Here is a 16,082-nt window from a genome sequence, read left to right as displayed (position 1 = left end):
CTGTATAAGTAACAAAAGTGTCTAACTCTAAAAAGGGCTCATTGTATCTTTACTGGCCAATTCTGTCAGTCAAGTTGTGCCTATGCCTGCTGGGCACTTGCCAGTCTCTTCAACTCTGTATACACCCCATTTTAAAGCATTGTTTTTTAGCGTACTGCCAATGCATGAATTATATGCATGTTACTATTCTAAGCATTATGTATATTTTAAAACTTACATGAAAGAGAAGCTAATTTAGAAATCTGAGATAAGAATACAATATATAGAGAAAGTTCCTTCTGCCCCTCAGTGGGTTGACTCAAACATCTCTGGAGTCTACCCATCCCCACACTTTGGAGACCAATGCTATGAAGTGGGAGCTATTGAAGGTATTTTTTTAAGGTTCTTTTTACTTCATTGAATTTTAATTACAAAAGCATTATTTGCTTATTGTAAACTTTCAGATAGACAAAGTGAAAACAAAATGAGGTTACAAGACCCCAGTTTTCATGTAACCTTTTCAGTCTCTACCACTATGACCCCGAAGGTATGCAGTGTATCATATCTTGATGTGTATTCTTCTGGAACTGCTTCCATTATTATACAGACATACATATATACACACATCTACACACCTACATAATCCTTCATACCAAACATATTACTCTGAGACTTCCATTTTTAATTTAACACATTATCTTCGACATTCATCTTACCCCTTACATAAAGATCTAAATGATTCTTAGGAATAGTTGCTTAATAGTCCATAGTTGGCATGCCCCACATTTTATTCAACCATCTCCCAAACAGTGGATCTTCCCATTTTATACATGTAGGAATTGAGAATTAAGAAAAATAAAGGCCAGAACCTAAAGTTAGGAATGTTACCTAGTCCCAGAATCTCCTGCTTTTTGTGTAGCTGCCCCCAGCACACACACACACACACACACACACACACACACACACACACACAAAAAATAGTGTGTAAATAGCATAGGAAAATAATCCCAAGAAATATATTTAATATAATTTTTATATTATTAGGTAAAAGTTGGCTTTTAGTAAAGCAAGACTTTGGAGTCAGACTGCCCAACTTCAAATCTCAGCACCACTATTACTATCCATGAGATGTTGGGCAAATTCTTCAAATTCAGCAAATTTAAAGAGACTAGGGGTTTACAGGTGGCACCTCTTCTAGTCCTCTCTAATCCCTCTTACTTCCCCTTTGCACCCCAAACATGAGGCTGGGGTTTTGGGAAATATGGTGGTGTTACCAGTCTTTAGAACAAATGCCACCACTCCAAGCTGTAGATGAAAGAGATATGGGTGGGGAGAGTGGGTAACAAGAAATAATTCCTCTAAACCATGGTTCATACTAGGCATATGGCTTAGGATCAACCAGTGGCATAAGACCCAGGAGGCAACTAGCAAAAACTTATCTCAATAGTGTACCCTCTCCTGCAGCAGTAAGGAAACCTCATTGTTACAGACTGGGTCCTGGCATTATGACACCCTGAAAATAGATTGCTCAGACTTCAAAACAGATTTGCATTTTGGGAGTACAACTATTGGTACTCTGCAGGAGGCAAGTGTGGCTATGTGATTAGCCTGTTTGAAGACACTTGTATGTTGTCTTTGCCAGCATGTAGCAGTCATACCAAAAGACCTCCAGCTAGCATACTGTACACCTGTACAATGTCTCATGTAAGTGGAGAGTGTGCTTAAGAATCTGTTTTAATGGCAAACACTGCATTTTCAACAAAACAAAACAAAAAACACCACCTACCAACTTCTTCCCAATATTGATAGTTCTGAATGTTAGATTTTTTTTTGTAACCATGTGATCAAAATATACCTAAGTGTATGAATGGAAAAATAGGTGCAGAATAGGTGTTGGCAAGTATTTTCCCATTTTTATTAGTGTGTGAATTTTTAATATAAATATGGGGACACAATACATTAAAGGAAGTCAAAATATTTTAATGAACAAGTTTCAGCAATTTAATTTATAACAATTATAAGTAAATCCATTAAAATTTTTATATAGTGACAGCACTTAGATTTTTTAAACAAGTAAATTTCTTTTTGATGACAACTAAGTGGTATGTGTATAATTTTATCATACAGTAGTTTCCATTCATTCACTATAGTTATGTAATTGACTCTACATGCAAGTATATCTTTTTTTTTTTCTTTTTTTGAGATGGAGTCTCGCTCTGTTGCCAGGCTAGAGTGCAGTGGCGCGATCTCGGCTCACTGCAACCGCTGCTTCCCGGGTTCAAGCAATTCTTCTGCCTCAGCCTCCTGAGTAGCTGGGACTACAGGCGCACACCACCACGCCTGGCTAAATTTTGTATTTTTAGTAGAGACAGGGTTTCACTGTGTTGGCCAGGATGCTCTCGATCTCTTGACCTTGTGATCTGCCCGCCTCAGCCTCCCAAACTGCTGGGATTATAGGCGTGAGCCACCGCTCCCAGCTACAAGTATATCTTTTTTAATATTGTGTGTATTGTTTATGTTTAATATTTATTTTTTAAAAAGCTAATAAAAATGAGTTTCACATTTCTCAAATTGACACCTATTTATGCTAAAATGCACCCAGTATTTTTTATCCAGTAAAATGGATAGTTACTTAAATTATTAATATTAGCAATCATAATCCAACCTAACAGGAATTTTTTATTTGTTAATTATTCTCTAACAGCTGTTTTCAATAGTGGGTAGTATGGACCCCTAAGAGATGATTGGAAATTTTATGGGGTGGTATTTTGGTTGTCACATTGATAGGGATGTGTTATTGGATCAATTGTCGTAACGTGTAAGTTCAATTGATCCACTAGATTTCAACCCTTCTCTTAACATTTGTTCACAGTACTTGGCACTTCGAGCTTCTGATTTTCTCAAAAGTCTAGAGAGTAACTTGTCTTTTGCAAGCAGTTTAAGTTATCACTTCCTTTCTTTTGCCAAGTCAGTTACCACTTGTCTGTCTGCATTATGCCTTCTAAATATTTCTTCGAATCACTTATTCTCTGATGTCTCCTCTCTCATTCTGTCTTTCATAGTAGTTTTTGTGTTCTTTTATTTTATCCCTTTGCTGTCAAAGCAGCAAAGGGTTGGAAAGGAAGAAGTATTTCAAAGGAAGAAGAGACCACCGTGTAATCCATCTGCTATGCTTTAACAGCTCTATTGGAGATCATATCTCCTCCTAGAGGGCACAGAAAATGTTCTGGGTGGTTTTGGTTATTATAATGACTGGCTGATGCACTGGCAGTTCATGCCTACTTTATGGATAGATCTGCTAAAACACCACCATGTGTGAGCCCACCCAAAATGCCAATGACACCCCCATTTACAAACAGTGACCTAGTGCAATTCAGAGTCATCAGTTCATCACAGCCTTGTATTAACTCAGTGTAAACAGTATGCTTAGACACTAACATCTTCTCTAGTTTAGAGTAGTGTCAAATCTTATTCATTACTGTTTTTCAGGCTGAGCTTTTTGAAACTAATGTTCATTCAGAAATAACAATGAAAACAGTGTCATGGCTCCTTATTAAAAGGAAGAACACATTGGATAAATTGTTTTCTTAACTCCAGCATTCAATTTTGCTACATGTTTTGTCTTCATTTTAACAGATATTTTGGTAAAAGACCTCAGTGGGATTGTAGAGGGGCATCAAATCTTAATGAACTTCACCAGCTATTAAGTGACATAATGATTAGAAGATTAAAGACTGAAGTTTTAACCCAGCTACCCCCTAAAGTCAGACAGCGTATTCCATTTGATCTTCCATCAGCAGCAGCCAAGGTGAGAACCCTTGCTTGACTGAAAGTCTAACTTTAAATAATTTTGAATTATACTATTAAAGATGATACATATTTCATATTTCACAGAAGGAAAGGTTTGCTTTCTTAAAATAGGTTTAATTAATAGAGCCTATAAATTGGTTTTGTATTTCAGCAAGAAAGCAGGAAGAATTCAGTTTTATTCATCAGATACATAAAAAGACAAGGTAACCTAGTGGTTTAAGAAAAAAAGTATTTTTGCTGAAAAAAGAACTTCAATTGCAACAGAGATGTAGTATTAAGAATTCTAAATATCGGCCAGGCACGGTGGCTCATGCCTGTAATCCCAGCACTTTGGGAGGCTGAGGCGGATGGATCACCTGAGGTCAGGAGTTTGAGACCAGCTGGCCAAGATGGTGAAAACTCGTCTCTACTAAAAATACAAAAATGAGCTGGGTGTGGTGGCACGTGCCCATAATCCCAGCTACTCGGGAGGCTGAGGCATGAGAATCAGCTTGAACCCAGGAGGCAGAGGTTGCAGTGAGCCAAGATCACACCATGGCACTTCAGCCTGGGCGACAGAGTGAGACTCCATCTCAAAAGAAAAAAAGAATTCTAAATAGAAGGTGTGAAACCCAATAATTAGCGAGGGAAATTGGGGTCCTTGCTCTAGAATTTCTTTTTAAAGTATGAATAACTGTCTTCTAGAATAACTTCATGCAGCCCTATTCTTGAAATTCTGAAACTCTGTGATCATGTTTAAGACGTGAAATTCAGTATATCAGAAAACCAGTTTACTAATCCTTACCTAATCCTTATCCATGTTTATTTTTAGGGAATGCAGTGTTTGAAATTTCTGCAAATCTGAAAATGACTTTATTAACAGTTTTTCATTGTTATCTTGAAAGCATATGAGCATTTTGTAAACATTGAGCAATGTTACTTCTAAAATAAGAACAATCTGATTTTCTTATCTATTATTTTAGCATTAGAAAGAAAAAATAAAATGGAATCAACATGATTGTATTTTTACTTGATATTAATTTTATTTAATATTCTCCATCTTTATTTAAACCAAACCACATCTTTTTACAAAAGTACTTAGCTGCTGTATACATTTTTACTACTCTGCTTTCTTATGTTTCTTATGTCCACTTTACAGAATGCATCTTCTTAAGAAGTTATAGGCCAGGGCCCGGTGGCTCACGCCTGTAGTCCCAGCACTTTGGGAGGCCGAGGCGGGCAGATCACCTGAGGTTGGGAGTTCAAGACCAGCCTGACCAATATGGAGAAATCCTGTCTCTACTAAAACTACAAAATTAGCTGGATGTGGTGGCGCATGCCTGTAATCCCAGCTACTGGGGAGGCTGAGGCAGGAGAATCACTTGAACCCAGGAGGTGGAGGTTGCAGTGAGCCGAGATTGCACGACTGCACTCCAACCTGGGCAACAAGAGCGAGACTCTGTCTCACATACAAAAAAAAAAAAAGAAGAAAGTATAATTGTTTGATTTATGCTGTTAGCAGAGGGCTTTGTTTTCACCCACAGCTTATCATTGGTTTCTATAATTTTGAAAATGTGACTGACTTACCTCTGCGTTGATGTTTTTAAATGAACATGTTGGAATCTTTGATAATTTTCTTTTTATATCTTTCTATAGAGAAAAGGAAAAATGATTCATGATTGCATTAATTTGTTCTGTTCATTATGCTATATTCCTAAACAATGTTATTTTTTCCCACATAGGAATTGAATACCAGCTTTGAAGAGTGGGAAAAAATAATGAGAACTCCAAATTCAGGTGCCATGGAGACAGTCATGGGGTTGATAACTCGCATGTTTAAACAAACTGCTATTGCCAAGGTACTCTTTGCTGGGCCATCATGTATTTGTCTTCATACAAATTATTCAATGTATTTTACTGTTTTTAATTAAGCAAGTTATTTTTATATTGCAGAATTTCTTTGCTGTTGTTTAACTCTTTTTTTTTTTTTTTTGAGTTGGGAGCCTCACTGTGTCACCCTGGCTGGAGTGCACTGGCATGATCTTGGCTCCCTGCAGTCTCCACCTCCCAGGTTCAAGCCATTCTCCTGCCTCAGTCTCCCAAGTAGTTGGGACTACAGGCACATGCCAACATGCCCAGCCTGTTTAACTCTTTTTTTATGGAAAAATTCAGACATATTCATATTCCAACCATATATTTATCTTTTCCAATATACAGGTATATTTTGATGCGAGAGGATACTATACATTATACTTTCTCATTTAAATTATATATATATATATTTTTTTTTTCCATCTTTTTCTTTCTTTTTTTTTTCTAAAACAGAGCCTCACTCTGTTGCCCAGGCTGGAGTGCAGTGGCTCGATCTCAGCTCACTGCAACCTCCACCTCTGAGGTTCAAGCAATTCTCCTGCCTCAGCCTCCCAAGTAGCTGGGATTCCAGGCATGCTCCTCCATGCCTGGCAAATTTTTTTTTAATACTTTTAGCAGAGATGGGGTCCATCATGTTGGCCAGGCTGGTCTTGAACTCTTGACCTCAAGTGATCCACCCACCTTGGCTTCTCAAACTGCTGGGATTACAGTTATAAGCCACTGTGCCCGACCTATATTCATCTTTATTATTAGTATTCCCATGGTTTTACTACATTATTACTGCAAATAATCTTTTTTTATTTGTCAGTCATCTTTCTTTGATATTCCATGTTCAGTGCCCTACAGAGGTAATTTTGCCACTTTCTGTTTGTCTAAAAGTGAAAAATATAGGATTTTAGAATTTAGTAAAATTAGTATAACTGTCAAGTAAACTTATCATATATTTGTGGTAGTTGTTTTTTTTACCACCATGGTAGAACCTGTAAATACTGACGAGTGTCACCCCTCTTGATTCTGAGATTTTTTTGTAACATAATTTTTTAAGATGAGGATTGTTGAGGTATATTTACATAAAGTGAAATTTATCCTTTTAAAATGTACAGTTGGGCCAGACGTGGTAGTGTGCATGTAGTCCTAGTTACTTGGGAGGCTGAGGAGGGAGGATCGCTTAGCCCAGAAGATCTTAGCTACCATGAGCTATGATTGTGCCACTGCACTCCAGCTTTGGCAACAGAGCAAGACTCTGTCTCTAAAATAAAATAAAATAAAACAAAATGCAATACAATATAATACAATACAATAAAAATGTGTGGTTGGATGAGGCTTGACAAATGTGTATAGTTAAGTAACCACCAGTACCATGAAGATAGAGATATTTCTGTCATGCCAAAAAGTTCCCTCATGTACCTTCGTAGCATTTCCCCTCCACCCATCCCTATACCTTGGCAATCACAGATATGCTTTCTGTCACTATAGTTTTACATTTTCCAGAATGTCACAAAAATGGAACAATAGCATGTAGCCTTGTGTCTGGCTTCTTTCGCTTAGCATAAAGCTTTTGAGATTGATTCAGTTTGTTGTATATGTTATGACTTTTTCCTTTTTATTGCTTTCCTTACATCCTCCAATGTATGGGAACAAAACTTAAAAAAAATGTTTTTTGAGAGATAGAGTCTTGCTCTGTCACCCAGGCTGAAGTGCAGTGGCACAATCATAACTCACTGCAGTTTCAAACACCTGGGCTCTAGGGATCCTTCTGCCTCAGCCTCCTGAAGCACTGGGATTATAGGTGTCAGCTACCTCATCTGGCCCCTAAAATGTTTTTTTTTTTTAATTCCTTCACCAATTAATGGACATTTGGAATATTTTTGTTTTAGACTATTGTAAGTAAAAGTGATATAATCATTCACGTACAGGCCTTTATATAGTCATATATTTTCATTTTCCTTGAGTAAATACCTGGAAATAGAACTGGTAAGTCATAAGAAAAGTATAGATTCCACTTTATTAAAAAAACTGCCAAATTGTTTTTCAAAGTAGCTATATTATTTTGCATTTCTACTGACATTGTATGAGAGTTCCATTCGATATCTTTGTCAGCACTGGGTATTGCCATCTTTTTAATTTTAGCCATTCTTGTGGGCATGTACTGGCATCCCATTGTGCTTTTAATTTTTCTTTTCCTGATGACTAATGGTGTTGACTATGTTTTTCGGTGCCTTTTGTCTATTCATTTTCTTTTGTGAAGTATCTGTTCATATTGAGTCCATATTTATATGGGGTAATAAGAACTCTTTATTTTGGAAACAAGTTCTCTAATATACATATCTTTTACAAATATGTCCTCCAAGTCTATGGATTTGATTTCTGTTTTATTAACATTGTCTTTCAGAGAACACAAGTTTAAAATTTGGAACCAACCTAGTATATCAATTTTTTTCTTTTTTTTTTTCTTTTTTTTTTTTTTGTATTGTGAGTCCTAAGAAATTTTTGCCTAAGTTCACAAAGATATTCTCTTATATTTTCTTCTAAAAACGCCATAGATTTAGGTTATCAGTCATGTGCTACTTAATCAAATTTCAAAACAGCACATATACAACGCTGGTCTCATAAGATTATAATAGAACATATATAGAAACAATAAATGGCACTTAACGTTGCATTGCAGATCAAGTAGAAGAAATAATTGGTATTCAGTAATGGTGCTAGGTCCTTTGGTTTTTCATATGAGAAAAATATATAAATAAAAATACATATACCATATAGGTTTGTGTAAGTACACTCTGTGATGTTCTCACAATGACAACATTACCTAACAATGCATTTCTGAGAACATACCCCATAGCTAAGTGATAGATGACTTAGATGTAGATCTATAAACTATTATTTTGTAGCATATAATTCTTTTATGCTACAAAAATAAAAAAATCAGAACCTCTACCTTTATTTTGTAGCATATTATATGCTACATATAATACTACATATAATATGTATAATATGTATACTACATATTATATGCTACATATAATATGCTACAAAATAAAGGCAGACGTTCCGATTTTTTTGTTTTGATTTGTCGTTTTACATATGGATTTTCAATTTCAAGTGACTGTTACAACATTCATTAGAACACAAAAGACTATTTTGCCCTCCTTAAATTTCCTTGGCACCTTCATCAAAAATAAATTGGCAACATATGTGTAGGTCTGTATGTGAACTCTGTTCTCATTTATTGGTCTATTCATCAGCTTTATATACAATGACTTGATTACTGTAGCTTTATAATAAGTCTTGAAGGCCAGGTGCAGTGGCTCACGCCTATAATCCCAGCACTTTGGGAGGCCGAGGCAGGTGGATCACTTGAGATCAGGAGTTTGAGACCAGTCTGACTAACATGGCAAAACCCCGTCTCTACTAAAAATACAAAAATTAGCTGGGCATGGTGGTGCACACTTGTAATCCCAGCTACTCAGGAGGCTGAGACAGGAGAATTGCTTGAACCCAGGAGGCAGAGGTTGCAGTGAGCCAAGATCATGGCACTGCACTCCAACCTGGTCAACAGAGCAAGACTCCATCTCAAAAAAATAAATAAACCTTGAAATTATACATTGTTTACCTTACTATATTCCTTTTCAATATTGTTTTGCCTTTTGTACGTCCTTTGCTTTCCTATATGAATTTTAGAATCAGCATTTTAAGTGTATACAATTTTGTTGGAATTGTGTTGGATCTGTTGACTAATTTGGAAGAATTTACTTCTGAATAATATTTAGTCTTCTAGTCCCTGAAAAGAGTATCGTTCACCTTTAATTTATCCCCACAACGTTCTCTAGTTTTTTGAATACATTCTGTTAGATTTATCCGTAGGTATTTTGTGTCCTTTTATGCTCCTGTAAATGGCATTTTTTAATGTAAATTTCCAAGTTTCTGTTGCTAAGTATAGAATTATTATTGATTTTCATATAACCTTTTATTCTATGACCTTGCTGAACTCCTTCTATTAGTTCTTGTGGATTTTTGGTTAATTCTAGAAGATAGAAGATCATTTTGCCTGCACATAAAGACTTTTGTTTCTTCCTTGTAATATGTATGCCTTTTATTTATTTGTTTTGCCTATTACGTTGAAGGAAGACTAGTACAATTTTGGATAGAAATGATAGGACTGAACCGCCTTACCTTGTAGCCAGTCTTAGGGGGAAGGCATTTAGTCTTTCACCATTAAATATGATGTTATTGCGGCCGGGCACGGTGGCTCATGCCTGTAATCCCAGCACTTTGGGAGGCTGAGGCGGGCGGATCATAAGGTCAGGAGATCGCGACCATCCTGGCTAACATGGTGAAACTCCGTCTCTACTAAAAAATACAAAAAATTAGCCGGGCATGGTGGCAGGCGCCTGTAAACCCAGCCACACGGGAGGCTGAGGCAGGAGAATGGCATGAACCCGGGAGGCGGAGCTTGCAGTGAGGCGACATCGTGCCACTGCACTCCAGCCTGGGCGACAGAGCAAGACTTGTCTCAAAAAAAATAAGAAATAAAAATAAAAAATGATATTATTACTAAGGTTTTCATAGATGACTTTTCTTATGTAGAGGAAACGTCCTTCTTTTTCTGGTTTGTTTAAAGAAGACATAGAACATGTGAACTTTTTTTCCTTTGGTGGAGAAGGGGAAGAAGAGGTGGTTATTATAAAAGTGGATATGAAGAAAATAGCTAAAGTTCTAACACTGCTGTAAGTGAAAGAACTAGGCTTTTATGAATGTTCACCCAGGCGTGGTGGCTCACATCTCTAATCCCAGCACTTTGGGAAGCCGAGGTGGGAGGGTCCCTTAAGCTTAGGAGTTCAAGATCAGGCTGGGTAACTAACGGAGGAAGACCTTGTCTCTATTCTATAAAAAACAAACAAAAAAAGAACAAAATTTTTTCAGAAACAAAATTTAAAGAAAAAAGAAAGAAAGTTCACAATAAAAGGGGTCCTGACACAGGGGAGTTTATACCCTCTCACTAGCTTTATTTTCACTGGCATCTACCAGGTGCTAGCTGGGAGTCCTGAGAACATATCCGTTAGAGGAGCACAAGTTCAAAACTGCCTGTTTTCAATACCCCTTTCTTACACTAAACAAAAGCCTTAAGCCATTGTGGAAGAGGCAGAGTACCCCCTCCTCCAACTTCAAAGCCTGGTCTGTGATGGACTGCTTCTGGTGGTGGGATAGGGACAAATGCTGCCTACCCCTGGGGAGTGGGCAGGAAACCCTGTTGGACTCAGGACCCTGCACTGATATAAGGCAGAGATCTGTTACTGCCAGGGGAGACGCAGAGACCTCTGTAGCACCACCTGCAGTTACAAGACATAGTTTTGTTAGCGGTGAGGGGCAGGAACACCAAGAAAGTCCCACCCCCAAGGCTCAGCTGCAGCAAAAAATTTGTCTTATGCTGAGTTGGTACAGGAGACTTGAAAGGTCCTCCAACCCCCACTAAGAACTTAACACTGAGAAACCTTCAAGATCAGTCTACCACTGGGAAAGGAGATACCCCTCTATAATACAGGCATGCAGGACTACTGAAAGCTGAGTGTGGCAGGAACACTTAGCAAAACCCTTGACACACAGTATTACAAGGTAGAAGTATCCCATTGCTGGGGGAATTTGAGGTTCATGGTGCTCCAGAGGTAAATGTAACAAGAGAACCTAAACAGAACTCAGTGCTGACTATATTCACTCAGTCCCCTCCCCCACCATATTATCACCACAAAGGAAGAAGCATGCTCAATTCTGGATGTAACTGTCATTTCCTCAGTCTGTACTGTCCTTCTACACATAACTCCTAGCATTCAATAGAAATTGCAAAATAACAAAAAAGACATTTAAAAAAACAACCATTGCCAAGAGATAAAGCAACTGATAAAGCCAGATGCAGAAATGACCCACATTGTAGAACTATTAGACAAGGGCTTTAAAATAGCTCTGAATAATATGTTAAAGAATCAAATTTTAAAGATAAACAATATGCATGAAAAGATGGAGAATTTTAGAATTAGTATGAAAATTATAAGACAGTAAAATGGAAATACTAGAAATAGAAAACACAGTATCAGTTATAAGCCAATAGTAGAGATAAAATATAATCATAAAAAATCGGCCGGGTGTGGTGGCTCACACCTGTAATCCTAGTGCTTCAGGAAGCTGAGGCAGGCAGATGGCTCAAGCCCAGGAATTCGAGACCAGACTGAGCAACAAGGCAAAAACACGTCTCTACTGAAAATACAAAAATTAGCTGAGTGTGGTGGTACATGTCTGTGGTACCACTACTCAGGAGGCTGAGGTGGGAGAATCACTTGAGCCCAGGAGGCAGAAGTTACAATGAGCTGTGATCATGCCACTGCACTCTAGCCTGGACAACAGAGTGAGTGAGACCCTGTCTCAAAAATTAAAAAATAAATAAAATAAAATAAAATTCATTCATTAAAACATTTGGCCGGCACAGTGGCTCACGCCTGTAATGCCAGCAGTTTGAGAGGTTGAGGTGGGAGGATTATTTGAGGCCAGGAGTTAAGAGACCAGCCTGGCCAACATGGTGAGACCCCATCTCTACTAATAAATACAAAATCAGCTGGGCCCAGTGACTGATGCCTGTAATGCCAGCACTTTTGGAGACCAAGATGGGAGGATCATTTGAGGTCAGGAGTTCGAGACCAGCCTGACCAACATGGCGAAACCCATCTCTACCAGAAATACAAACAATTAGCCAGGTGTGGTGGTGCTTGCTTATAATCACAGCTACTCGGGAGGCTGAGGCAGGAGAATTGCTTGAACCCAGGAAGCGGATGTTGCAGTGAGCCAAGATTGTGCCACTGCATTCCAGCCTGGGTGACAGAGTAAGACTCTGTCTTTAAAAAAAAAACATAAAACAAAAAACAAAAAAAAAAAAAACCAGGTGCGGTGGCTCACGCCTGTAATCCCAGCACTTTGGGAGGTCAAGACGCGCAGATCACGAGATCAGGAGATCAAGACCATCCTGGCTAACACGGTGAAACCCTGTCTCCACTAAAAATGCAAAAGAAAAATTAGCCGGGTGTGGTGGTGGATGCCTGTCGTCCCATCTTCTCGGGAGGCTGAGGCAGGAGAATGGCATGAACCCGGGAGGCAGAGCTTGCAGTGAGCTGAGATCGTGCCACTGCACTCCAGCCTGGGCAACAGAGCGAGACTCCATCTCAAAAAAAAAAAAAAATGTCAGATATAAAAAAAAGATAAAAAGGGACAAGGAAAGCCTATGGAATACCATAAAGTGTCCAAATACTTAAATTTGGGATATTCCAGAAGGAGAAGAGATGGACAAAGGCATAGAAAAATTATTTAATTATATAATAGTTTAAAACTTACCAAGTCTAGCAAGAGCTTTAGACATCCAGATACAGGAAGCTCAAAGACTTATCAAATAGATACAACCTGAAAAGGTCTGCAAGGCACATTGTTGTCAAAAGTCAAAGACAAAGGGAGAATTATAAAAGCAGCAAGAGAAAAACATCAAATCACATATAAGAGAATGCTCAACAGAGTAAAAGCAGATTTCTCAAAAGAAACCTTACAGGCAAGGAGACACTGGGATAATATATTCAATTTGCTGAAAGGAAGAGGAAAAAAGCTTTCAGCCAAAAATACTATACCCAACAAAGCTGTCCTTCAAAAGTAGAGGAGAAATAAAATATTTCTCAGACAAGGAAAAACTGAAGGAATTTATCATCACTAGAACAGCCCTATAAGAAAAGCTTAACGAGGCCGGGCACGGTGGCTCAAGCCTGTAATCCCAGCACTTTGGGAGGCCGAGACAGGTGGATCACGAGGTCAGGAGATCAAGACCATCCTGGTGAACACGGTGAAACCCCGTCTCTACTAAAAAATACAAAAAACTAGCCGGGTGATGTGGCGGGCGCCTGTAGTCCCAGCTACTCGGGAGGCTGAGGCAGGAGAATGGCGTGAACCCGGGAGGTGGAGCTTGCAGTGAGCTGAGATCCGGCCACTGTACTCCAGCCTGTGCGACAGAGCAAGACTCCGTCTCCAAAAAAAAAAAAAAAAAGAAAAGCTTAACGGAGCCCTACACCTGGAAAAAAATTAATTACATCCACCATCATGAAAACACATGAAAGTACAAAACTCATTGGTAGGGCAGATACGCAAATGAGGAAAAGAAAGGACTTAAATGTTACTACTGCAGAAAGCCACCAAACCATAAGAGAGAAAGAAAGGAACAAATATAGAAAACAACGATGAAACAATTAACAAAACGGCAGGAATAAGTCCTCACATATAAAACATAACGTTAAATGTTAATGGGTTGAATTCTTCACTTTAAAGATACAGGCTGGCTGAATGGATTTTTTTAAAACAACATCGCCCAATTGTATGCTGCCTATAAGAAATTCACTTCATCTGTAAAGACATATATAGACTGAAAGCAAAGAGATGGAAAAAGATGTTCCACACAAAGAGAAACCTAAAGTGAGCAGGAATAGCTATACTTATCAGAAAAAGCAAGCCTTATGTCAAATAGTAAAAGGGGCCAGGCACAGTGGCTCACACCTGTAATCCCAGCGCTTTGGGAGGCCAAGGCAGGTGGATCATATGAGGTCAGGAGTTTGAGACCAACCTGCAAACATGGTGAAACCCCGTCTCTACTAAAACTATAAACATTAGCTGGGCACGGTGGCACACACCTGTAATCCCAGCTACTTGGGAGGCTGAGGCAGGAGAATTGCTTGAACCCAGGGAGGTGGAGGTTGCAGTGAGCGCCGAGATCGCACCACTGTACTCCAGCCTGGGCGACAGAGGGAGACCCCATCTCACAAAAAAAAAAAAAAAAAAGAAACTTGAAACTGATTGTTTTAAAAGAATAAAACTTGTAAAACTTAAAAATAGAGAAGAAACTAATTTACCCATGTCAGCAGTAAAATAGAATAAAAAGACTGTCACTACAGACCCTATAGGCATTAAAAAGATAAGAGAATATCATTAACAACTTTATGTCAAGAAAGCCAACAAAATTTATATGAATATATAGATTCCATAAATATCACAGCTGACTCAAAAAGAAATTAAAAACCTGAATAACCCTGTATCAACTAGAAAAGTTCAATTCATAGTAAAAATCATCCTATAATGAAAATTTGAGGCCTCAATGGTTTCATTGCTATATTCCATTGAATAATGTAAAAAGTAAAACCAATTCTAAAAATTTCTTAGAAAACCAAAAAGAAAGAAATACCTCCCAACTAATTTTATAAATTCAGGATTACTCTGATACCAAGACCAGACAAACACATAATAAGAAAACTATAGGTCAGTGTTCTTAATGAATTTGAAAGTCCTTAACAAAATATTAGCAAATTAAATCCACCAGTATGTAAAAAAGTATACCAGCAATACAAAGTTTGACAGTGAATTAATCACTGTAAATCATCACATGAACAATATAAAAATTAAAAACCATATGATTATCTCAATATAAACATTTGACAAAATTCAATATCCATTCATGACAAAACCTGTCAACAAATCAGGAATAGAAAGGAACTTCTTTGGCCAGGCGCGGTGGCTCACGCCTATAATCCCAGCACTTTGGGAAGCTGAGGCGGGCGGATCACCTGAGGTCGGGAGTTTGAGACCAGCCTGACCAACATGGAAAAACCCTGTCTTTACTAAAAATACAAAACTGGCCGGGCATGGTGGCACATGCCTAAATCCCAGCTACTAAGGAGACTGAGGCAGGAGAATCGCTTGAACCTGGGAGGCGGAGGTTGCAGTGAGCCGATATTGTGCCATTGCACTCTAGCCTGGGCAACAAGAGAGAAACTGCGTCTCAAAAAAAAAAAAAAGAAAGAAAGAAAGGAACTTCCTTATCCTAATAAAAGGCAATTATGAAAACTTACATTTAACATCATACTTAATGTAGAAAGACTGATGCTCTTCCTCTAAGATCAGGAACAAGACGAGAGAGCCTTTCCTCATCACTTCTCTTTAACATTGTTCTGGTTCTAGTCTTAGCTGTGCATTAAGGCTAGACAAAGAAATACAAGGTATACATATTGAAAAGCGGTAAGTAAAATTGTCCATATTCACAGGCAGCATTATCCACATACAAAATCGAAGAGTGATTTTATCAAAGTCACAGAATTCATGTTCAACATATAAAAATCATTTCTAGTTCCATATATCAGCAATAACAATTGGAAACTGAAATTTTAAAAATATGATTTGAAATAGCATCCAAAATCATGAACTAATTTAGAATAAAGTCAACAAAAATATGTACTGAAAACTACAAAGCATTGTTTAGAGCAAGTAAAGCAAACTTAAATAAACAACAGATAGATTATGTTCATGAATCAGAAGATTCAATATTGTTAAGATGTCGGTTCTCTGTAAATTTTTATATTCAATGCAGTGTTAAT

At 38.0% G+C, this 16,082-nt stretch overlaps 1 protein-coding gene across 22 annotated transcripts in view; it reads left to right on the top strand.

Moving 5' to 3' along the window:
* ZRANB3 (zinc finger RANBP2-type containing 3) overlaps positions 1–16,082 on the top strand; it is a 321,989-nt gene that overhangs the window by 197,038 nt on the left and 108,869 nt on the right. For all 22 annotated transcript variants that reach the window (XM_077956903.1, XM_077956894.1, XM_077956902.1 and 19 more), the window contains 2 exons: positions 3,616–3,787; positions 5,511–5,627. In XM_077956903.1, the coding sequence (XP_077813029.1) occupies positions 3,616–3,787; positions 5,511–5,627 (289 nt within the window). The remainder of the gene's footprint in view (positions 1–3,615; positions 3,788–5,510; positions 5,628–16,082) is intronic.

The sequence above is a fragment of the Macaca mulatta genome, chromosome 12 (assembly GCF_049350105.2).
Source record: "Macaca mulatta isolate MMU2019108-1 chromosome 12, T2T-MMU8v2.0, whole genome shotgun sequence".
Lineage (NCBI taxonomy): Eukaryota > Metazoa > Chordata > Mammalia > Primates > Cercopithecidae > Macaca > Macaca mulatta.
The sequence above is the reverse complement of the archived record's forward strand: the minus strand, read 5'-3'. Positions and strand labels throughout refer to the sequence as shown.